The sequence below is a fragment of the Rhinopithecus bieti genome, unplaced genomic scaffold (assembly GCF_001698545.2).
Source record: "Rhinopithecus bieti isolate Rb0 unplaced genomic scaffold, ASM169854v2 scaffold_425, whole genome shotgun sequence".
NCBI classification, from domain to species: domain Eukaryota; kingdom Metazoa; phylum Chordata; class Mammalia; order Primates; family Cercopithecidae; genus Rhinopithecus; species Rhinopithecus bieti.
Window position 1 is genome coordinate 255,674 of NW_016803361.1, and position 24,781 is coordinate 280,454.

At 42.9% G+C, this 24,781-nt stretch overlaps 1 protein-coding gene across 2 annotated transcripts in view; it reads left to right on the top strand.

Moving 5' to 3' along the window:
• DNTT (DNA nucleotidylexotransferase) overlaps positions 1–24,781 on the top strand; it is a 35,583-nt gene that overhangs the window by 10,150 nt on the left and 652 nt on the right. The window contains exons 2-10 of one of the 2 annotated variants that reach the window (XM_017879831.1): positions 3,226–3,400; positions 4,125–4,253; positions 5,485–5,655; positions 7,578–7,649; positions 9,203–9,326; positions 12,900–13,032; positions 14,160–14,268; positions 19,253–19,495; positions 22,749–22,832. In XM_017879831.1, coding sequence (XP_017735320.1) covers positions 3,226–3,400; positions 4,125–4,253; positions 5,485–5,655; positions 7,578–7,649; positions 9,203–9,326; positions 12,900–13,032; positions 14,160–14,268; positions 19,253–19,495; positions 22,749–22,832 — 1,240 coding nt within the window. The remainder of the gene's footprint in view (positions 1–3,225; positions 3,401–4,124; positions 4,254–5,484; positions 5,656–7,577; positions 7,650–9,202; positions 9,327–12,899; positions 13,033–14,159; positions 14,269–19,252; positions 19,496–22,748; positions 22,833–24,781) is intronic. The other variant, XM_017879840.1, reaches the window with a different exon arrangement.

Genomic DNA, 24,781 nt, shown 5'->3' on the forward strand with positions numbered 1-24,781 from the left:
TTTATTTTTTCTGAGACAGAGTTTCGCTCTGTCACCCAGGCTGGAGTGCAGTGGCATGATCTCAGCTCACTGCAACCTCTGCCTCTCGGGTTCAAGTGATTCTTCTGCCTCAGCCTCCCAAGTAGCTGGGACTACAGGTGTGTTCCAGCACACCCGGCTAATTTTTTATATTTTTAGTAGAGACAGGGTTTCACTGTGTTAGCCAGCATGGTCTCGATCTCCTGACCTCGTGATCCGCCCGCCTTGGCCTCCCAAAGTGCTGGGATTACAGGCATGAGCCACCACACCTGGCCCGAGTTTTTGGTTTTTGTGTAGGCTTAAGATTATTGTTGCTGTTTTGTTTGGTTTGCTAGTTCTTAATGAACAGGAATTGGGAGTTTCAATCAGAGTCTTCCTTCATATGATGTACAGCCTGTCATCCGCAAATTTGCTTGTATTAATTAAGAAATGCATATGGTTCTCACCCAACAATGTGAGCGTGGACATTTCCACACTGTCTCGGAGAATCCCAGAAGAAGAGGCAGTAGGGGGAGTGGTAAGAGCGTAGGTGGTGAGGGGTCCTCTTTAGCATACACTTCTCCCTCTAGGGTTAGGCAAAACTCTATTTATTGTAATAATATTATAATAAATAAGAATATATCATAAGTATAAGAATATAATAATAATGTTTTCCTCCAAAGGAATATAGATGGAATAACAATTCCTACTAATCCTTGATCCAAAGAATCCTTCAGGAATTTTATTATACATAAATTTTGGAACAATGTGGATCTAGAATAGGGAAGCAGTTATCCATCTTCCTTTAATTCTTGTAGAGCATTGCTTTGCCACGACTTATTTCTGCTTGGGCCTGCTGCACATCCTGCAGTCCAGATGGTCTCAGCTCTGACCCCAGCCCCCACCTCTCTCTGAGCACCAACCTCAGATCCCAACTGTCAACCAGATATTTTAATTTGGATCTCCTGCTGTCCTTCAAATGCAGCATGCCTGAAATAAACCTCAATTCCACTGCTCCACCCCTTCCCCCAAAGAGACGCAACTTCCTAAATCTCGATTTCTACCAAAAGTGCCATTACCTTACTGTGATGAATATGCTGGAGTACTATTTAACTCCCTCCCCGACTTCATTTTTCATAGGTAAGCTGATGCAGATGTCCACCATATTTCTCCTCTGCCTTCCTGTGCCAGACTGGGTTAAAATCATCTCACACTTACACTATCGTTTCATCTTCCTAAGTAGCTCCCCAACCCTCCCTACCCCATTATGCTCCCCTCCAAATCACTGTTATGTACCAGACTCATCTTTTAAAATAACACTGTAGTGCCATCAATATTCTGCTCACAAAAACCTTCACTGGCTCCACAACCCCAGAAAATAAGATCAAACCTCAACAGGCTTCTAAGACCCTCTAGAATGTAGTTGTCCCTACCAATTCAGCTGCATCCACAATTACTTCCCAATATAAACTCTCCACTCCAACCCAGGCCATTCTCCTCCCTGTCCTTCTGGTCCCTGACCCTTTTCTTCCAGGAGAACCCTAAGTTCTGCCTGTTAGGTGTGTCATTCAGGACTAGACACGAAACAGCTCTTCCACCAACCAGCTGCCTCTCCCAGCTCACACCATGTTCTTTTCCTTCTCTGAACACGGCAGATCTTCATGCCTCATGTCTTGTCGTAATTCACACCATAAGCCATCTGTTTCACATAACATACTAATGTCCAGGAACTTCCTTTGTCTTCTTTGGTACCCAACCTCCTCCTACTACCATCACCACCACCACTATCACAAGGAATCTAGGGTTGTGTGTATAATAGTAAATAAAAAAATACCTCATGAATCAGATTCTATCAAAAAAAGAAGATAGAGAAAGAGGAAATCAAGGAAACAAAATAGGAGGAGGAAGAGAAAATATTGCTGTGTTTTCTCTTTGATGCCTGGGTATGCTGTGTGCTCATGCTATTGCTCAGATTTATAGACTATTTGAACTGAAAGGATCTTAAAAATCACTGAGTGCAATAATATAAGGCTGACCATGAAGACTTATTAAAAACTAGAAATAACGTATCTGGCCCAGAAAAAACAATAAAAAAGATGAGTATCATTTGCCAGCTGTGTGACCTTTAGAATGTCACTTGACCTCTCTGTTCCTCAGTTTCCTCATTTTTGAAGTGTGAATGATGTAACACTTATTGAGGAGCTAAATGAGATGCTGTAGGTAAAGCACTTGGCCAATGCCTTAAACATGGTAAGTGCTAAGTACCTGCTAAGAAGAAGATCCCTGTCCAGACTTTGAAAACATGTAAAGCAAAATTTCTTGAAGGCTGGTTATAAATAATTAAGTTATTATTAATAATAAACTGTGAGAACATTTAATGGGATATTTCTATGGTCTCAATATTTGTGTCACCCCAAAATTCATAAATTGAAACCTAATCCCCAAGGCGATGATATTAGAAGGTGGGGCCTTTGGGAGGTGAGTAGGTTATGAGGGCTCCACCTAGTGGATGAGATTAATGTCCTTAAAAACGAGGCCCGAGAGAGCTGCCTTCCCCTTCTGCTATGTGAGGACACATAGTGGGTGCCATGTATGATGAATGGCCCTTCACTGGACACCAAATCTGCCAACCCCTTGATCGCGGACATCCCAGCCTCCAGAACTATGAGCAATAAGTTTCTGTTGTTTATAAATTACTCAGTCTAAGGTATTTTGTTAAAGCAGCCTAAATGGATTAAGACAGTTGCTTAATCCATGTAAGAATAGCTACATCTGCACCTATTTCTATGTTTACTTTGGATCATGATATAAAACGTATTTCTAACTGTGGGTCACAGTAAAACAAGTTTGAAAGCCTTTGGATTATTAAAGTCCTCCACTAGTAAAAATGGAGCAGCATGCCAAAACCTCATGTGGAATGCTAGGTGCTACTTTAAGAGCAATTTCATCTTCCATCTTCTCTGGACCTTGGTTTTCCATCAACACCTCAGTCCTGCTAATGTTGTCTTTATTTTTCATGCATCTGACATGTAATCCAGACCACTGTTGCCACACTAATTAACGTAGAGAGAATTCACTTGCATGCAGGCCTAAATTCTCCATATCTATGGTTAGGTCTAGCATGTGTCTTTCTCCAGCAGATGGAATGCTCAGAAACCTTGAGGAAAGAGGAGAGCTTCCAATTTTTGAAAGATGCTTCAACTGGTAACTCTGTCTTGCATTTTGCAGTGATTCTGTCACCCACATTGTAGCAGAGAACAACTCAGGTTCAGACGTTCTGGAGTGGCTTCAAGTACAGAAAATACAAGTCAGCTCACAACCAGAACTCCTTGATGTCTCCTGGCTGATAGAATGTATAGGAGCAGGGAAACCGGTGGAGATGACAGGAAAACACCAGCTTGTTGTAAGTGTCATGAGTGTGATTTTCACTGTTCTTTGCTTGATGGTTAAGAACATAAGCTTAGAATCAACAGAGTTGGGGTAAACCCTAGATTCTCTGCTTACTTCCTGTGTGACCTTGGGCAAGTCACTTAGCTTTACTAAGCTTCAGTTTCTTCCTTTATAACATGACATAACAATAATGCCAGCCTCACAAAATGGTCATGAAGATTAGAATAATATACATGTAAAGCACTTAATACAGTGTGTTAAGTATAGTAGGCACCTTATGAGTGGTAGCTATTTTCCTGAACACATTTATAAACAAATATTTCAAAACATTTAAACCTTGATATTCTGGCAGCCAGAAAAGCAGGAGATTCCTTTTTTTCTCTTACTGTGATTATTCAGAAAACAAAAGAAAACAAAACAAAAATTAAGCTCTCAATTCCAAATATTTGAGCAATTGTGCTAGAATCTTTGGGAAGAGGGGTTGAACCATAAGTACGTAAGTTCATAGAAAAGGAAGATGATATTTAATTGATAGGTCTTTTCATGTTTTTTTTCAGATTTCAAAAATAATACATGTTGATAATAGCAAGTTCAAATATTAGAGATGTATATAACATAAATTTTGAGTCTCCTATAATTTTATCCTCCAACCACAGACATCTACTTCCAAATTTTTCATACATATCTATTATTACTATTAATTTGTATTGAAAATGGATGCTTATGCATTTGTTTAGGTGAGAAGAGACTATTCAGATAGCACCAATCCAGGCCTCCCGAAGACTCCACCAACTGCTGTACAAAAGATCTCCCAGTATGCGTGTCAGAGAAGAACCACTTTAAACAACTATAACCAGATATTCACGGTAACAGGACTTTACATCAATACCCAGGGCAAACGAAGGGCTTGCAGCTTCTTTCCATGGAGCCACAAATTAAATTATAAATTTTTCTGAAAACCTGGGGAAGTTTTCCTCCCACCTACCCACAGCCCTAGCCTCATCTCTGATCCTTCTATCCTTCTTTCTATCAAGAATGGGTCTCCTTCCTTCCTGGAAATGGACAAGTACATTTAGGTTATATTCTTTAGAGACAGTAGATTGCTATTTACAGAGAGTTGTCATTAATGGGCACAACACTTGTCAAAGGCAAATATTCTGAAAAACCAAATATTGGAATTAGTCCAAAACATAGTAAGAGTAAATTACATAGAAATGGTAACAATGCATCAACAGCCTTTGCTGGGAAACCAAAAAATTGAGCAAACCTAGATTCCAGCCTTTCTGATATTCACTAGTTTGGGCAAGTCAATTTCTCTCTCTGAGCCTGTTTCCTCATCTATTCAAAAAGAAATTGGATAGATCATATCTAAAGCTCCACTCAGCCCTCAGATTGGTCATGGTGTTTTGAACGGCCCTGGCCCTAAAAGCTCACAACTGCTTGTCTGTTAACCTAGAGTCAGTGGTTAGCTGGATGAAACATGTAGTAGTAGATCAATACAGAGCTTTTCATTTCTAGACTTCCAGCTCTATGTCTGTGTTGGAAAGACCAGGAAATTGTAGTTACTGGATATGCTGAGCATGATATCACACAGCTGCAGCGGCTTTCTCCCCTGCTAGAAATGCAAACATGCCCTACCTTAAATAATCCTGGCTCTGGGTCAGTGTGCCTATGACTAAACTCATTCATTCAACAAGCCTGTGTTAAGCGCTGTGTTTTACAGGGATGCTCAGTGATCAAGGCAGAATTCTAGCCACAGGCTAGTGGGAAGATAGTACAGAAGGAGGGATTATGCTGAGTCATGACTAGCAAGATGCTGTGAGCACCAAAGCACTCTTTAGTTAAATCATCTGTGAGTGTTTAATGGCAGTGTACTCCAAGTTTCTGTATAATGCATTCTGGTACCTGTGTTTTCAATTCAACTTTACTCCATGACACAAGAGAGGAATACAAGGGTATGGGAGACCCCATCCTGACCTAGAAGGAAACACTCAAGTGGTATTCCAATATTTAAAGGAGAGCAAGAGGCCTTTGTGAGTGATCACTGACTCAGGGGCTTGGAAGCAGATCTCTTGCTTATCTGGTTTTATCCTTTAGGACGCCTTTGATATACTGGCTGAAAATTGTGAGTTTAGAGAAAATGAAGACTCCTGTGTGACATTTATGAGAGCAGCTTCTGTATTGAAATCTCTGCCATTCACAATCATCAGTATGAAGGACACAGAAGGAATTCCCTGCCTGGGGTCCAAGGTGAAGTGTATCATAGAGGTAAGGGTGAAATGGGATTTGTCCCACTTCCCAATTGGTAGGTGGGGATGGGGGACAGAGAGATGTAGCTAACAGATTTTCCTGTCAACTATGTAGATGTGGTGTACATCACAAATCTTCCTTTATACACATTCCTCTCTCTCTCCTGTTTCTGTGTGTGGTGTGTGTGTTTATTTAGACTATATATATGTGTGTGTGTATATATATACATATGTATGTATGTGTATATATATATATATGTATGTATGTATATATTAGGGGTTGTGAATATCCTAGTCACATGGCACCAAAATACGTTAGTGGTGGCAGGTGTCAGAGTTACTGATAGTGAATCCGTTCGGGTCTGCAGCAACCCCAATTATTGCTTCTGCAGAAGAAAGAATTCGACTGAGGGGCATAAGGCAGAAAAAGAGACTGAGGCAAGTTTCAGAGCAGGAGTGGAAGTTCATTAAAAAGCTTTAGAGCAGGAAAGAAAGGAAAGTACACTTGGAAGAGACCCAAGTGGGCAACTTGGAAGGCAAGTGCAGCGTTTGACCTTTTGACTTGGGGTTTTATACGCTGGCTTACTTCCGGGGTCCTGCATCCCTTTTCCCATGATTCTTCCCTTAGGGTGAGTCACCCGCGTGCACAGTGCCCTCCTTGTGCTTGGGAGGGGTGCATGCGCAGTGTGTCTACTGGAGTTGTATGCATGCTCACCTGAGGCATTCTTCCCTTTTCCAGTGGAATGCCCCAGAAAATCATACTCTGCCATTTTGTCTCTTAATGTGCATGTTCATGCCCACTCACCCAATTCCTGAGATTTTATTGGAAGCTGCTGATTACCAATTTCAAGTGTTTTTATCTATTGGGAAATTGCTTCTCCCTGGCACCAGCTGTGACCAATTATCATTTTATAGTGTGATAACTGCCAGACCGTCAGGGAATTGCCTCTCTCTAGCACCAGCTGCAACCAATTATCATTTTAGAGCCATAGTGTGATAACTGCTGGACCATCACCTGATGGTCGCCTGACATTCCTGGTTTGGAGCGGGGAGCCCTCTCCTGCTCTGCTCATGCCTAACTAGCTACCTACTATAACATATAGATAGATAGAGGCATGTTATGTATAATCCATACCCTAATATTATCACAGCTGGAGTTACATGGAGCCAGTTAGTAGAAACAGAACTCTCCCATATTGTTATTAATCACAGTGAAAGACTCAAGTGACTTACAAGCTTGACAGCAGGGTAATGGTCTGATTTCAAACAGAGGCTGCGTGGAGGACCTCAGTTCCACCTGGGGGCGCCACCTTAGAGCAGCGGTGCATTTGACATCAAGTGGAGTTGGTTCTACATCTCTCCAGGGAGAGCGCTGGAGGTTGTGCTTATTTATTGAACGGTGTTTAGGGATTCCCCAGCAAAGCAAGTAGGTCATCTGGTAGTAAGTTTCTATATAGTCAAGTGCAAGGTATATTATTCAAGAACAATTATCCCAACTCTACTCAGAGGAGAGGGGCTCTGAGCTAGATATTACAAGGGCTTGAATGTAGATTGGCTTTTTGATGGGTCCAAAATTAACCTTCTCAATGGAAAAGTCTTCTTATTTCAGTGGTCATATTCATTTAAGAGAAAATTATTACCAATATTTGGACATACATTTTTCAGCGAAGATTTTGGTTTGGAATTCTGTAGATCTGGACCCTAACCATTTGTATCTTTGTTTCTAAGGATCGTAAAGGGGTCCTTGGGTATATGATGAGCTAGCATTTTCAAGATTATAGAGAACTGTCTTGTTTTCTCCAGATCAGTTAAGGAAATACCCCAGGATGCGATGCATGCACATTTCATGAGAAACCAAGCAACTAGATCCATGAATTTGAGAGTCTTAGACAGTAATTGTCCAACATCACTAATTTAAAGTATTTTTCAACTATCCACTAGGAGATTATTGAAGATGGAGAAAGTTCTGAAGTTAAAGCTGTGTTAAATGATGAACGATATCAATCCTTCAAAGTAAGTGATTTTACATATATTTATTGCAAATGGCTTTTCAGTTAATCTTATTACTTATTCTGGCTGGTTGTATTAGTCAGCTTGGGCTGTGATAACAAAATACAGAGATGGGTTGGCTTAAACAACAGAAATTTATTTTCTCACCATTCTGGAGGCTGAAAGTTCTGGATCAAGATGTCAGCAGGGTCAGTTTCTGGTGAGGGTTCTCTTTCTGGCTTCTGCTGTGTCCTCACATGCTCCCCTGCTCACATGGCAAGAGAGAGAGAGCAAGAACAAGCAATCTTTCTGGTGTCATAAAGATACTAATCCTGGGCCGGGCACCATAGCTCATGTCTTTAATCCAAGCACTTTGGGAGGCCAAGGGGGGTGCACTTGAAGACAGGAATTTAAGACCAGCTTGGCCAACATGGTGAAACCCCATCTTTACTAAAAAATATGAAAATTAGCCAGGTGTGGTGGGGCATGCCTGTAACTCCAGCTACTTGGGAGACTGAGACATGAAAAAAGCTTGAGTCTGGGAGGCAGAGGTTGCAGTGAGCTGAGATAGCGCCACTGTACTCCAGGCTGGGTGACAGAGTGAGACTGTCTCAAAAACAAAACAAACAAAAAGACACTAATCCCATCATGAGAGCCCCACTCTCATGACCCCAAAGGCCCTGTCTTAAATACCATCATACTGGGGATTAGGACTTCAACCTACAAACTGGGTTGGGAGGGGGAATTCAGTCCATAGCTTTGGTCTAGGAAGAAAATGCCTAAATAAATTCAGGTGCCCAGATAATTGCCATGCTATGGTGATGTACAAATTGCCTTACCCTCCAAGAGTCTGTCACTCATGGGTACAAACATCATGGGACATGAGGATCACGGGGGGTTGGTGGGGACAGGACAGAACTGCTCTTAAAGAGCAGATTTGTGTCTGAAAATCTCCTTACTGCCTCTCCATTTAGTTGGAAGCAGGGTTTATTACCTCCCAATTTTCCCTGCCTTAGAGTTGCAGGTGGAAGGGACTTCCACCAGTCCCTTCATTGCAAAGGTGATGTACAGGCCTAAAATATGGCCATGAGCAGGAGCACAGGCTTGGAGTGTAAATAGACCGGGGTTTAAGTTTGGGCTGTGCCACTTCTCACCTGTGTGATGGTGGAGAAACTATATAACCTATAGGAGCATCTCTTTTCAAAATGCGAGGGTACCTATGCAGAGCACGAGTGTCGGTCAAAGACCCAGCAAAGTGGAGAGCCCTATAGAGATACCGTATCACTCATGGACAGCACAGGCAGGCCATCCATTAGACTATACCTAAGCCCTGCACAAGTGCCAGAACCTGCTTGTTACTTCTGTTTCATTTTGTAATGCCACATGTCAAGAAAGGACTCATCTGAAACAAAATGCCCTTAAAATGACCATCACCCACCTGCTTGTCATATTCAGGAGGAACTAGGTCAAAGAGTGCTTATACTTTTTCTTCGTTGCATGAGACCTAGAAAGGGTCATGACTCGGATGTTATAATGATTATTTTAGAGACTGATAGCATACCTTCCCTCCATTTTAGCTCTTTACTTCTGTATTTGGAGTGGGGTTGAAGACTTCTGAGAAGTGGTTCAGGATGGGTTTCAGAACTCTGAGTAAAGTAAGGTCGGACGAAAGCCTGAAATTTACACGAATGCAGAGAGCAGGTAAATTCTCTCCTAAAAGTCATTGTTGCTATGGGCTGGTCGGGTTGTGGTGGAGCTCTAAGTCAATTACACGGCAACTCCAATCTGGGAGAGCTGGGACACTTCTCTGATGTCCGTTGATGCTTGGATCTAAATCCTAGCTCCAGCAGTTTCCAGTTGTGTGATCTTAAGCAAGTTAGTTAAAATCTTTGAACCTTAGTTACCTAATCTATAAAAGGGAGATAACATTGATACTTAGCTGGGAAGTCAATCAGATAATGCAGGCAATGCCCCAGCACTGTGTCTGGCACAAAACAAAGGCACCCTCCATGGTGGCTGTTGGTGGTCCTTCATCCAAATGTCAAGCCAGGTTGTGCTGCTGATCTGGTCCTTACTGACTCTTCTGGACATTGGGTCCTGGCTTTCTCCCTGGGTAAGAGTTGTGGGTGAAGGGTCAAAGACAGAAGGGTTGGCTGCTTGAACAAACTAGAGCTGTTGCCTGGCACAAATGTGAAGATGCTCTAGAAACTGTAAAACACCAGGAAAATAGAAGGGAAGTGGTAGAAATCTAGGCGCAGGGTTGATGTACCCAACCAAGACTCTTTAGCCTAAGTGAAGACTGTGGTGGGACATGAGTGCTGTCATCACCCACCTGAAAGCCTGGCAGGGCCTCTCAGAGGTTGAAGGTAGCCTAGTCAGTTCCATTTATGAGGCTCCCAGTAAGTTTTTTAAAAATGAAGGGATGACAATACAGTGTCAAAAATATTGTGTTTAAAAAAAGTTTACTTTTAATAGGCAATAAAAATACAACACAGTTGTGATTCAAAAGGAGTCACAGCCACAGTCCCCAGCACCATGGCTCCTGGAGTTATAGAGAATGAAGTCATCATTTTTTTTTTAATTTTATTTTTTTGAGACAGGTTCTCACTCTTTTGCCCAGGCTGAAGTACAGTGGCGTTATCAAGGCTCACTATAACCTCTGCCTCTTGGGTTCAAGTGATCCTCCTACCTCAGCCTCCTAAGTAGCTAGGACCACAGGTGTGCACCACTACACCCAGCTAATTTTTTGTAGAAATGGGGCTTCACCATGTTGCCCAGGCTGGTCCTGAATTCCTGGGCTCAAGCCATCCACCTGCCTTGGCCTCCCAAAGTGCCCAGATTACAGGTGTGACCCACCACATCTGGCCCCAGATTTTTAATGATGTGAAAGTAAGAAAATCTGTTGCCAGAGAAGACCAGGAAAAAAAGGTAGACAGAGATTTTCTGTTTAAGTAACGACAAAAACAAACAAATAAACAAAAGCAAGCAATGGTAGAGGAAACAAATCAAATCGTGGTAGGTCCTATCAGTGATACTACAGAAGACCCCTACTCATTTTTTTGTAAAGTTGCTCATCTTTGAAAGATTGCTGATCATACAATGCCACATAGGAAATAAAAGAGTCTAAGAAAAAAAGATCTAGTATTTATATTCCAGGACCCTGAAAGCACACGTTTAATAAGCATGATTTACACCAGTTCTCAAGATGCCATTCAAAATAAATTTAAATAAGTATTAAACATAAGTAGCAAGTAAGTGGTTTGGAATGATGAGTAAAGACTCTCAATGCTTAGAGAGAAATTGGGAAGCAATATAGTGTTTCACTTGGATGAAACCCTTATCAAATGACGTCCAGTGCTCTCAGGATCTAAGGGCTTCCAATTCCCCAGCTTTGTAAACTGGATTTTTTCTCTTCCTATTGAGCTTTTCCAACCCTTTGAATGAAGCAGCTTTATTCATTTAGTCAATCAGTGATTTCCATCGTACTGTTTAATGCTACCAGTTCTATGCAGAAATCAAGGAATGCCCTCCCACTATACTTATACCCCCACAAGTGGTTATAGGCACCCCTTGGAGCAGCACTACACTGAATGGAATTGTCAATGGGAATAGCTTAGAATACTGTGAAGGGTAAGCTAATTGAACACATTGAAAGGACAGTTCACGGGTCAGATGGATAACCTGATTAAGTTTTACTTATATTTGCACTTGATTGCAGTTCCCTGAGGCTTGAGCATGCACATGCCACATTTGCCTTGAAAAGTCAATTTATGAACTATAGCAGCACATATTTAACCTTATGCTGTGTGATAAGTTTCCTGTGATAAGTTAGTCACCCTGCCATACCAAAAAGGAAAGTCAATTAAATAACTTTCATGGATGTCAACAAATCATCATAGTCTTACACGTTCATTCCTGATATCTGCACATCTTCTTAAAGAAATAGTTATGAATCATGACTTTTGGATCATGTATAATCACTGCATAAGCACTGGTGTTTGTGGTTACCCAGTGAGTTGTGCTTTGAATCTTAGTCATGATGACAGGTTTCTGCATTAGAGCCTAACAGAGCATTACTTCTTAGATCAAACTCCTCATGCTCACAAAATGGCCATGTTGCAATAATTTTAGAAATGTGGCTTTTATAAAATAAAAAATAAGTATCCGTATTGATATAAAGAAAGCAGTGTTCCACAAGTGGTGTGGTTTGGTATTGGACACAGTTTATAGGTGTGTTCATATGAATGCCATTTTCTCTTGGTCTTGCCAGCATATTTCTGTGACTGTCTCCATTAGAGATAACATGGGAAGTTTGGCAGGGTGTGCAAGCCAAATGGCCACCCTGCTGCCTCCCTTCCACAATCCCACGGTGAGAAACAAGGACCAATAGATTTACTCTTGTCATTTCAGAGGGCCAGTGGTAGGTGAAATCACACAGAAGTAGACTTAGGCTTTTCAAAAGAAAGAACTGGCGCAACAGAGTTTACAATTAGGAAACAGGCTCCTCTGGAGGTATCAGAGTTCCCCATTATTAGAGTCAAACAGAGTTTGAATGGCCCCCTCTTGGAGACCCTAGATAGGAGAGCAGTGATACGGAAGCATGATTTTATGTCCCTCAGGCTCTATGGATCTAATCACCGGGCTCATCTCCTCGCCAATACTTCACCCCAGTCCTTGGAGATAAGCCTCCCTTCTCCTTTGCTCTTCCCCTCCAAATCTCCCTCCACACCGCTCTGTGGGAACCAAGTTGTTAGCTTTTCATCATAGCAACTCTGAACTTCCATTAATTCATGCTGGTCAGGCAAAGAAGCAACAAGCTAAACCACCTAAGATATTTCCTGCCTTGCTTCAGACACACATCTACCCTGCTCCTATTCTTGACCTTAATTTTTTAATGGATCCATCACCTTCCAACTCCAGATCTTTATGTGTTACCTTTTAAAAAACAGCAGGACACGGCTTATTGATCAAGAAGGCTGGTTCTTCGGTAGGAAGTCAGATCTGAACAGTTTGGATTCCAGAGGGATGTGAAATATTGTCTCCTTCTTAGGAAATTGTAAGCCTCTCAGTTAGAAAGCAAAGAACCAATGTTACCCTGCAAAATTCACAACCAGGAGAACCACATGGGTTGCTCTGTCTCCATGGAAATGGATTTTGGTGTTGATGCCTGTAGTCATGTTAGCTCTATTGTGGGGACAGAATCCCCTTCCACTGAGGGCTGGTTGTTTCACACGCGCGTCACTCTCTTCATTGACCTGTCAAATGGCCTCTCAGGATTTCTGTATTATGAAGACCTTGTCAGCTGTGTGACCAGGGCAGAAGCAGAGGCTGTCAGTGCGCTGGTTAAAGAGGCTGTCTGGGCATTTCTTCCGGATGCTTTCGTCACCATGACAGGAGGGTTCCGGAGGTAAATAACTTGGGTGGCTTTGCCTCCTCTGCCCTAATACTTCAGTGGCTCCCTGACTCGGACAGGCATCTGAAATGGCACAAAGGCCTTTTGTGATCTGGTGCCAGCTTCTTGCTGCAGCTTTGTCTCCTGCCCCTCACATTTCATTTCAGCAACCCCAAATGGCTTGTCATCCCCTACACACTCAGAGCTGTTTCTTGCCTTGTTGCTTTGCTTACTCAGACTTTTCTGCTTTGACTGCCATTCCTCAAATTGTCACTTGGCTGACTTCCCCTCATTTCTTAATACTCAATTTAGATGGCACCTCCTACAGAAAGCTTTCCTTGACTCCCTCCTTCTCCATGCTGGATTAGAGCCCCCTCTTCCATGCTCCCTGAATACCTGCAAAGCCCTTGATCCACAGAGTTACAGTGATTTGTTCCTGTGTGTGGTTTCTCCACTAAGTTTGTAGAGCTTAGTTCTCAGCAAGACTATTGCATGATGCCTAGCACAAAGTAGGTGCTCAAGAAATCTTGGTTGAGTCAATAAATGACTGACTGAATGAATTCATGAATGAGTGAACGCTTCACACAGATGTGTGTGGTTGTTGGATATTGAGGCCTACATTTCAGAAAGGGATTTCTTTCCTCCCACAGCCTCCGCCACCTCTTTCTCCAGCCCTCTTACCTGGTGGCTGTTGGCCATTCTAACAAAATAGGTTTGGGCAAGGGAGAAAGTAAGAGAAGATCAAATCTAAGATAATGGCTTTACTCCATGTCATACTTCCAAGAGTGCTACCTTGTACTATGTGATAACAATTCTTGGTTTGCTTGCTGTCATGCTTGTCTCTATGTGTGTATGTGTGGGTGCATGTAGGTTTGTGTGAGTGTGTAGAATAAATAATTTTTTGTTATTTTTTGCCCAGATATACATAATCACATACATGCTATATATGACTTTTTCTGTGTCATAAATTTATTTTGTAAGGAATAAAGATGTTTAACCAAGGATATTTTGTTTCTTGAAAAAAATGTCAAGAACCTTCTATGTTGCAAATCTTAAATATAGGGTATAGAAACAAGGTTATTTTTTTAAAATGAAGACTAAAATCTAATTGATTTCCATTTTATACTGCTTTTGAAAATTAGGGGTAAGAAGATGGGACATGATGTAGATTTTTTAATTACCAGCCCAGGATCAACAGAGGATGAAGAGCAACAACTTTTACAGAAAGTGATGAACTTATGGGAAAAGAAGGTGAGAAGAAAGATGAAAAATACATGCACACTCATACATTATGTTAACACTTGAATTTTGCACATTACTTGCCTTATAATTGTGTAATGACCGTCTAATCAATTCTCAATTCTCAATTATTTGCAGCAGCTTATACAAAGCCATATGACCTACAATAAGACTTTTCTGTTTGGGTCCTAGAGTACATGTTATGAATATGTCCTGTATCTTGGCCAACAGGGCCAAGGGTGGCTATGCATTTGTGTTTGACATACAGAGGCACCCAAACAAAGTGAAAAGCATGCACTCTAAAGACCTGGGAAATGTGAGCCAGAAAGCTGCATTTCTGGGTGCAGGAATGCAAAGACTGGGATAAAATCAGTCTAAGAGGTGTTGATAGTGCCTTGAATTCTATGCTGGTCAATTACCATCTTGACTTTGTACTGAGATGGAATGAAGGAAACTAATGAGGGCAAGCTGAGCCCTGCAGAGGTCATGGTTCAGAAGCCCCCATGTATTGCAGAGATCAGACTTGTGACAGGCCTATTGCCTGGTGGAGGAAACCAAAGTAAGCTGAACTAACCCTGCAGCCAGAGCCACATGCAGGCCCTGACTCCTGTCCGACTCTAGTGAGAGCCTCACTTCCTAGAGAGACCAGAGGGTCCTACTCTTGGGACCTGTAGATAGGCTGGTGTTTCTCCTCACAGCTTCATCTTTCCTGAGTAGTTTGCTTCTCTTGGGTGTGGACCAAGCTTACTGATATCCCAGAAAAGGAAGACCTCAGATAAAGTGAAAATAAAAGCTAGAAACACAACCCTAGGGCCAGGGGCACTGGAAATGAAGACTCAACTTTAGAACCAGATCCAAATTCTTCTCTGAAGCCATTCCCAACCCCCTCTGTCCCTCTCAGGGGAATGAACACAGGGCAGCCAGTGGCCCTAAGAGTGAACATAATAGACAAAGCCAGGGGATGGCAGCACAAGGAAGAGTCAGCGAAGTGGCCCACTGGTCTGCTCAAGATTTTGTTGACAATCTTTCTTACCAACGAAAGATTCTCACTGATAGACAAGGGAGCATGGCTTGTGGACCCTGCTAACTGAGGCCTGGTGGAGAGTGGGCTGTCTGGCTCCGTACCTGGAGGCCCTGCAAAAATGAACCTATCTGACCTTGTCCTACAGGCACCCTCCCCTCCCCATGCCAACACTATTAAAGACTGGAATGGGGTAGGGAGATAGCAGCAGAGAGTCCTCTTTCCATTGGTCTTTCCCTAGTTTCAAGGAAGTCACACTGCTGGTCCCCAAGCAGGGATGGGCATTTTATATGCAGGCGCTGCGCAGAGGCTGATGTTAATGTAAGCACGTGGGTTTTAGATTTGGGATTTTAAAAGCACAGCCCCCCTGTTCACTAGCTATATGACTTGGGATGGGTTACTTAATCTTTCCAAGTTTCACTTTCCCCGTCTATAAAACAGGGGTAACAACAAGCTTCTCTCATTCATTAAAGGAGCAGATTAAATGAAAGAATCAGATAGAGCACCTGGTGCAGTATCTGATGAATGGTAAAAGCCTAACAAATGGTGCTGACTATTATCATTATCTCTTGTGCACAATTCTTTGTTGAACTCTGCCTGAGAGCCTGGCACTGGGCTAGGTGAGGGACTCAGGACTGGGTAGGGGCTTACTCTTCCCCTTCACTCACTGACAAACATTGACAGCAGGGAGAAGCTGTGGGGCAGTTTGCAATTTGGTGTCTCAGCCCTGATTAGACCCCTGCAGCTCCAGGCCTGCCCACAACACCTCGGTTGTGAAATCGGCAGATGACTTCTTCATATTTAATTTCCCCCTCTGCCTCACTCCCATGCCCTGCCATGCCAACCAAAAGCTGCGCTTTCCAGGTTATAAAGTCTGTGCAGGTACACACATGCACATTCTCTCACAACATGCACAACATACGCATCCAGTGTTTCAAAACACCTGCAGAGCATAGTGAATAACCAATGGTATCCGGTCGAGTCACCCATCAGATGACTCTAAATGTGATCTTTGCAGGAAACCCCTTGGTCAGGGGTGGGAGACAGGGAAGCAAAAATCTTGGAAATATTGATCTTGGGGGGAGGGCTGCCATCCCCAAAGACTCCATTAGCCTGAGTTCTCAATGGCACCAGTGGTTCAACCCAAAGAGGGGAGGTTAAATGACTTTGGTTTTGGTTCCTGCCTGGTGGGTGAGACCTTGGGTACGGGACCCTAACTGTTCCGTGTGGCCACATCCCCAGTTCATGGAACTGCTGGGAGGTGGAATGTATTGACAGACATTGGAGGGTAAAGAACATATTCACTTTGAGAAACTGACATGAGTTTGAATACTGGGCGTCGAGTCTTCCCAGAAGGAGTTGGAGGGAATTGGAAGCAAAGGGCAGGGAAGGGATCCTGGCTAGAGAGCCTCACACTCAGCCATGTGACCCTCCTCGGAAGGCATCTGAGACTAAATTCGGATGGATCCTTCCTGTGGGAGGTCAAGCTGAGTGCATCTCCCTCCTGCCCCACAGCTCTCTTCCTGAGAACTGGCCGCTCTGTACCCTGGGGAGGACAGGAGGGACGGAGAGGCAGGGAAATGCCTCCTCCTAGTCAGGAGTTTCTCAGTGTCTGGTAGGAAAAAATAAAAGAACATGCTGATGTAAATATTCAGTCAACCAGGGGGTATTGATGGGGAAGCCTGAGCCCAGAGGGCTGCCCCGTAGATAGCCGGGGCTGGAGTTCTAGAGGTGGCATCAGGGATTGTGTGCATGTTTGACAGTTGTGGCCTGCTGCAGATAACCTTCTGAACACACAGACAGGAGCATTACGTTCAAGGATGCGTTCTCAAACACCTTGCAAAATTCAAGACAAAAGCCCAATAAAGAATGGCCCATTTTTCTCTCACCCACCAAGTGACTCCACCATGTGGCAACAGGACAAGCACAGTTTACTATTAGGAATCCAGCTTTGTGGCCTTTTTTTTTTTTTTAAGGGAAGGTGTGTTATTACAAATTTGGCTTTCATGTGAGACTTCTTCATATTTTTTATATCTCCTTTTTCAAATTTACATGATTGAAATTTACACAAAAGGCTGCTATTCTGTACTAATTTTAGCAAGTTTCCTTAAAAAAGTAGAAATGTGTTTTCCTGAGCTGGTGATTAGAGGTTAACTAGGGCAACATCTCCCACCTCCTCCAGAGGGCCTCCCTAGCATTAGTGCTTCCCCCTTCAAATAGTGTTTGTTCTTCAAGGCGTTGAAGGGTGAAGAATTCCCTCTATTGAAGTCAACAAAATAAAAAGTATCGTTTTGAATTGAAATAATGTCTTGTGCAGGTTTGTAGAAGAAAGGCAAAGCATGACTCCTAACAATAATCAATTTACCAATGATGCTCAAAGTGTAGTCCTGGCCCGGGAACACCAGCATTGCCTGGGAACCTGTCCGAAATGCCTCCCTCCCCCTCCTGCATCACTCTGGGGACAAAGCCCGGCAAACTGCGCTTCAGCAAACCTTCCAAATGCTTCTGAAGATAAAGCTTTTAAACATTGAACCTAAGGAGTACATAGTAACAAATCACACATCCCAGTAACTTGATGACATTATTTGAGGGTTACTTGCTGTTTTTGTTGCCAGATTTAGCGGTTGACAGCATGTTTCTCTCTCCCGTTCCCACATCTGCCCTGTGCCATCAGGAGCTCCCACCAAGAATGGCAACTAGATTGGTCACACCTTAGAATCACTTGTCCACTTTCTGGATAGGCAACTTTAGATGACATGTGTCATTAACTTTATCCCACTTTCTCCAAGGCAGGTGGAGTAACACTGTCATGAGAAAGAGCCTCCGAAGTGCTACCTAGAAATAGCAAGTCATCCTGCCCCAAAGTTAGACTCAGCCTCCAGCCACAACGCTTTGGGCGGGTTAAACCTAGTCATCGGTATAATATAAAGGGTCACTGTCTTTGTCCATTTACATTGCTATAAAGGAATACCTGAGGCTGGGTAATTTATAAAGAAAAGACGTTTACTTGGCCCATGGTTCTGCAGGCTGTATAAGAAGCATGACACCAAGCATCTGCTTCTGGTGAGGCCTCACAGGGCTTACACTCATGGCAGAAGGCAAGGAGGAACTGGCAGATGCAGAGGTCACAGGGGGAGTGAGAAAGCAAGAGAGAGTGGGGAGGAGCCAGGTTCTTTGTAACTCCCAGCTTTCATGGGAGCTGACAAAGCGAGAACTCACTCATTACCATGAGGATGAGTCATTCATGAGAGATCTTCCCCTATGACCTAAAGACCTCCCGTTAGGCTCCACCTCCAACACTGGGGATCAGATTTCTACATAAGGTTTAGAGGGACAAATATCCAAACTGTAGCAGACACTAACTCAAAGCTGCCCTCCCCAGAAACAATATGAATTTTTATTTTATTATTTATTTATTTTTGAGATAGGGTTTTGCTCTCTCTCCCAGGCTAGTGTGCAGTGGTGTGATTATAGCTCACTGAAACCTCAACCTCCCAGGCTCCAGGGATCCTTCCACCTCAGCCTCCTGAGTAGCTGGGACTACAGACACATGCCATCATACCTGGCTAATTTTTAAATTTTATGTAGAGATGAGGTCTCATTATGTCATCCAGGCTGGTCTCAAATTCCTGCAGCATGGCTTTTTGTTTATGGTTGGTTTGTTTTTAAAGGACTAAGAAGAGCCCAGAGCACTAGCTGAGGTTCAGAAGTGGAGACGGAGATTTTCTTGCAGTTTGGCCATTAAGTGGCTTTGCCTCAGCCTCTCTCATCGCTAAATTCCTTTTCTGTAAAGGGAAGATAATGTAACCACTTTCTTAGTGTTTTCTCCTAGTGTTTGCGGGTAGACCTTTAATGAAAGATCAAACACATGTCACGTTCTGCTCAGATCTGTGAAGATTTCGTTAAGAATCCAGTATAAAATCATGGCTCCTCTTCGTCAGGGCCTTTTCCTGACACCATTCTGTTTCTTTTCAGGGATTACTTTTATATTATGACCTTGTGGAGTCAACATTTGAAAAGCTCAGGGTGCCTAGCAGGAAGGTTGATGCTTTGGATCATTTTCAAAAGTGCTTTTTGATTTTCAAATTGCCTCTTCAAAGAGTGGACAGTGACCAGTCCAGCTGGCAGGGAAAGACCTGGAAGGCCATCCGTGTGGATTTAGTCATGTGCCCCTACGAGCGTCGTGCCTTCGCCCTGTTGGGATGGACTGGCTCACGGGTAAGCGCTACATGGACCCATGGGATGATGTTAGCTTTCCGAAAGACGTAGGTCGAGTCTACCTGGGCCCAGGGGAGAGATGATGGCAACAGGGGCCGGGTGACAGGGGAGGGGGCAGTACCCAGAAACCTCTAAATCAAGGCATCCTGTCCACACATGGTCAATTTAAATTTAATTTAAAACAGTTATTCCCAGTGTGTGGTCCCCAACACCAGCAGCAGCAGCCTTACCCAAGAACAGGTTAGACATGGAAATTCTTTACCCCACTCCAAACCTATGGAATCAAATCAGCATCTCTGGAGAGTTCCGCCCGGAAATTTGTGTTTGGAAAAGGCCTCCAGGTGTTTCTGATGCAGCTCAAGTGGGAGAACCACTGAAGTACAGAAACCAGCAAGGGGGTTGAAATAGGAAGCAATTAATAAAGTGAAGAGGCAACTCACAGATTGGGAAAAAATATCTGCACATCATACATCAGATAAGGGGCCATTATCCAGAATATACAAGGAAACCAAAAGACTCAATAACAAGAAAACAAATAACCCTGTGTAAAATGGGCAAAGGACTTGAATAGATATTTCTCGAAAGAAGACATATAAATGGCAAGTAGATATTGCCATCTTGCTTAACATCTCTAATCATCAGAGAATTGCAAATTAAAACCACAATAAGATGTTATCTCACATCTCTCAGATTGGCTATTACCAAAAACATGAAAGACAGCAAGTGTTGGTGAGGCTGGGGAGAAAAGGGAACCCTCTTATATTGTTGGTGGTGTTGTAAATTACACATTTTGGAAAATAGTATGGAAGTTCCTCAAAAAACTAAAAATAGGGCTACCATATGATCCAGCAATCTTACTTCTGGGTATATATCCAAAGGAAACGAACTCAGTGTGTCAAAGAGAGGTCTGCACTCCTGTGTTCACTGCAGCATGATACACAATAGCCAAGATATTATATGAAAACAACCTAAGCATCCACAACAGATGAATGGATTTTTAAAATGTGGTATATGCACAGTGGAGTATGACACAGCCTTTCGAAAACAGGACATTGTGTCATTTGAGACAAGATGGTTGAACCTAGAGGACATTATGTTAAGTGGAATAAGTCAGGCACAGAGAGACAAATACTGTATGATCTCGTTTCTGTATATGTAGAATCGAAAACAGTCAAATGCGTAGAAGTAGAGAATAGAATGTAGAATGGTGGTTAGCAGAGGCTGGGTGTTGAGGGCAGAAAATGGAGAGGGAAAAGGGTCAAGAAGTACACAGTCAGTTAGGTGGAAGAAGCTCTGTTCTGTTGCACAGTATGGTGACTATAGTTAATAAAAATGTATATTTCAAAGTACCTAAAAGAGAGGATTTTTAATGTTCTTAGCACAAAGAAATGGTAGATGTTTGAGGTGATGGGCATGCTAATTAGTCTGATTTTATCATTCTGCAATGTATATACATGTATCAAAATATCATATAATCCACAAATACATACAATTATTATATGTTAATTAAAAATAAAATCGAGCTATAAAAATTTTTTGAAAGAGTACCATTTGATCCCAGACCTGGTTGCAAGCTCCTGCTCTGTTTCTTACTGTTGGGTGATCTTGGACAAGTTCCCTATATCCTGTAAAACTCAATTTTCCCATCAGGAAAATGAGGACGATGACCTTAGCTACTTCCTTGGGTTGCAGAGACATTAGGTGATGCCTCAGCACCAAGCCAGCACGTGGCCAGTACTGGATAAGCAGTAGTTCCCATCTCCTCTCACTCACAGGAGAGGACACCTGTGATTTGAGTCCCACTTGCATGTGTTCCACCCTCCCAACTAAACACCTCACACTGTTTCTCCTGTTTTCCCAGGTAGCTGGCTGTTGCTTTGAGTGAAATGAGTTCGTAGAGGGTTTTATACAGATGAATGACACAACAGAAATTAATTGTTCTCAGCCTTGGGTTAAATATCAGGTGTCTTTGCTTTGGACTGGAATTAACTCAGCACAGCATCTTAGCAGTGGGATTTCTTACTCTAATCACAAATGTTGACTGACAACTAAATGCTCCTTTCATTCTTAAAAAAGGGGGAAGAAAAGAAAAAATATACCATAAATGCAATTTGTCTGATAGACATAAATCTTTGGGAACACATAGTTGATTGAGAAAGGGGAAAGTTCCAGAAAGAAGTCCTTGGTTATGCAATGTAATGCCAGTTAAGCATCACTGACTGAAGTGGTTGACCTTTGCCCATTTTATTTTTAATATGGACATGTTTTCAGCACATTCTAGTCTCTTTTCTCAGAGTTCTCAGAAATTGTTGCTGTTGGTTCTGCAAGGCACTGGCAGAGCACTAAACTCTTTTGCTTGTTAGCAGGGTGAATAAAGGACTTCTGATTGCAAAGTCCATCTCCTCACCCATCCCAGGTTAGCTTTCCTAAAATAGCAAATTGTTCCTTACCACTAGAGGGCACCAGTATCCCAGGCTTGCTCCCTAATCCCACATGAAGAGGACAAAATTTCTAGATTGCGTTTCTCTCAGGATAACTAGTCTCCATGGCAATTCGTTGCCCTCTTTTGCCAAGGTGTTCCTGTCCTCTGTCTTAGGCTTCATGTGTTGCTCTCTTCAGTCTCAGAGCCCATTCCTGACGTGGGAGATGTCATCCAGGAGCAGGATGACTTAGAACATCAGTTTCATGGCATCTCCGTGTGAAAGGATGTTAAAGCCAGAGGGAGCCTTAATCATGTCTTTCCTCCATCCTTTCATTCACTCAACCAAGATTCAGGGAGTCTGGATGACTTGTCAGGAGATGCACAGCCAGGAAGGGACAAAATCCAAGCTGGAATGGGTTCCCTGACTCCTCCATCCTCTTTTACAATAACAATATTCCAAATCATTTAAAACCCACCAAACTAGTATTTATCCAGCATTCACTCTGGACCAGGCATTATTCTGGTACAATGCTCACGCTATTCATTTATTCATTCAATAAAACATTTGCTATACATCTTCTACATGTGAGGCACTATTTGAGGGAATATGGTTGTGGACAGAACAAACCAGGTTCCTGCTCTCACAGAGCTTACATTCTAGTGTGCTCATGGGAGCACAGACCTCTGTCACCAGAGAACTTGGCCATGGGGAAGGAAAATCACTTTGAGAATGTTTAGTGGAGTTAGATATTTCACTAGAGGGATGTAGCCACCTAATACTGAAGACATTCTAGATGTGTTAATAATTTATTTTAACTATCTCCTGTCCAGCAGTTTGAGAGAGACCTCCGGCGCTATGCCACACATGAACGGAAGATGATTCTGGATAACCATGCTTTATATGACAAGACCAAGGTACAGTTCTCTTCCTAAAATGGGCTACTTTGATCCTCATCCCCAAGGCTGGCCCCCAAGCTCTTTTCATGAACTGATTTTAGTATCCAAGTATGGTTTCCTTTGTTATGCGTGTTCTATTTCCAGTTGATGAGAGTTGAGGGCAGCAGGAAAGATTTCCACAGACTCACAGTTTCCATCTGGCCCAGAATGCACTTCGAGAGCTTTTGGCTGAAAGATGATGAGCTAATTGGGCTTCCAGAACCAGTCCAGCAGTGAATATTAACGGGTTTGGTATATTCTTGGTGTTGGCAATGAGTAACTCCAAAGTAAACCAGGGATCCCCAGAAATCACAAATACTACTTGTGTACCCCTCAAATGCAGGAGCAGTGGCATTCTGAGTGGCCACGTAGGCCATTAACAACAGTCTGCTGCAAGAAAGAGAGCAACAGAGCTGCCCTGAGACATAAATGAGCAGCCAGCCAGTCTCACTCACCAGCCATGTCACTCATTTGACGTGCTAGTCTTACTGTGGTCATGATCCAATTCAGCCCTCAGCAAAACGATAGATGACTGGAGAAGTTATGAAGAGTTAAATATCCAACTGTTAAATCCACAGTACTAAGGGCTACTCTTCTTACAGTGATCAAGGACACCAAAATAGGCTCCAGGGGAAAGAAAACTCAAAATAACTAGGAGTAATGGTACTAGCCAGGTACAGTGGCTCACGTCTGTAATCCCAGCACTTTGGGAGGCTGAGGCGGGTGGATCACTTGAGGTCAGGGGTTCAAGATCAGCCAACATGGTGAAACCCCGTCTCTACTAAAAATACAAAAAATAACCAGGTGTGGCGGCTCGCACCAGTAATCCCAACTACTTGGGAGGCTGAGGCAGGAGAATCATTTGAACACGGGAGGCGGAGGCTGCAGTGAGCCGAGATCACACCACTGCACTCCAGCCTGGGCAACAGAGTGAGACTCTGTGTCAGGAAAAAAAAAAAAAAAAAAAAAAAAAAGTAATGGTCCTTTCCCTCTAGGAGCTTATAGTCTAAATGAGGTGTACTCAGTTAGAGTTGTCTCAGTTACAAGTGTCAGAAATCAAATCTAAAGTGACATAAAGGAAAAAGGGAACTTGGGTTATATACCACAATATCTAAGGGTTCAGGGGCAGCCAAATATGGGTGTTCAGGCAGGCTTCCCTCAGTATTGCCTTTATTCACAGGCAGGTTTTCCCATAAGTCCCACTCTTCCAGTTACTTCAACAGAGAAGAGCCTGTTTCCTAATAGTTTCCCCAAGAATCCTACCTGGTGCTCATTGGCCAGGACTGGGTCATGCACCTATCCCTGAACCCATTACTGTGGCTCTGATTGGCCAGACTTGGGTCATGTGCTTCTTCTTGGATTTGGGAGCAGCTCCACCTAACCCTCCTGGACTGAGAGTCAAGAGGAGCGGTTTCCCATGGAAAAATCCAGGTGCTGCTCAGAGAAGAGGGGGCTGTGGATGCTGGCAGGAAAGCCTCGGACACTAAGCATGTGGGTGAAGGCAGATTCACATAGTACAATGAAGGAACACTTACCAATTAATACATTCTAAATAGTTCAATGTAAGCAAGTACCTTCTATGTGCCTAGCACTGGGCTATGTACAAGAAGGGACGGAGGAGAAGAGCTGCTTGGTCTTAAAGAGATAACAGGGTGGGATCCTGCTGGGGTTAGAGGCAAGCATGGAAAGCTAGAGGAAAACCCAACACATACAAGTATCCTATAATTACCAGCAGTACATAATTATGACTGCATGTTAGAATTACCCAGTAAGTTCAAATAGATTGATTACAAGACCTCTCCTGAGCTTCTGATTTCATTGGACTGGGGTATGGCTCAAGCTTCAATGTTTATCTTTTAAACTCCATCAGGTTGTTCTAATAAATAGCTGTGGTTCAGAACTACAGCCCATAGGAAAAAATATACAAA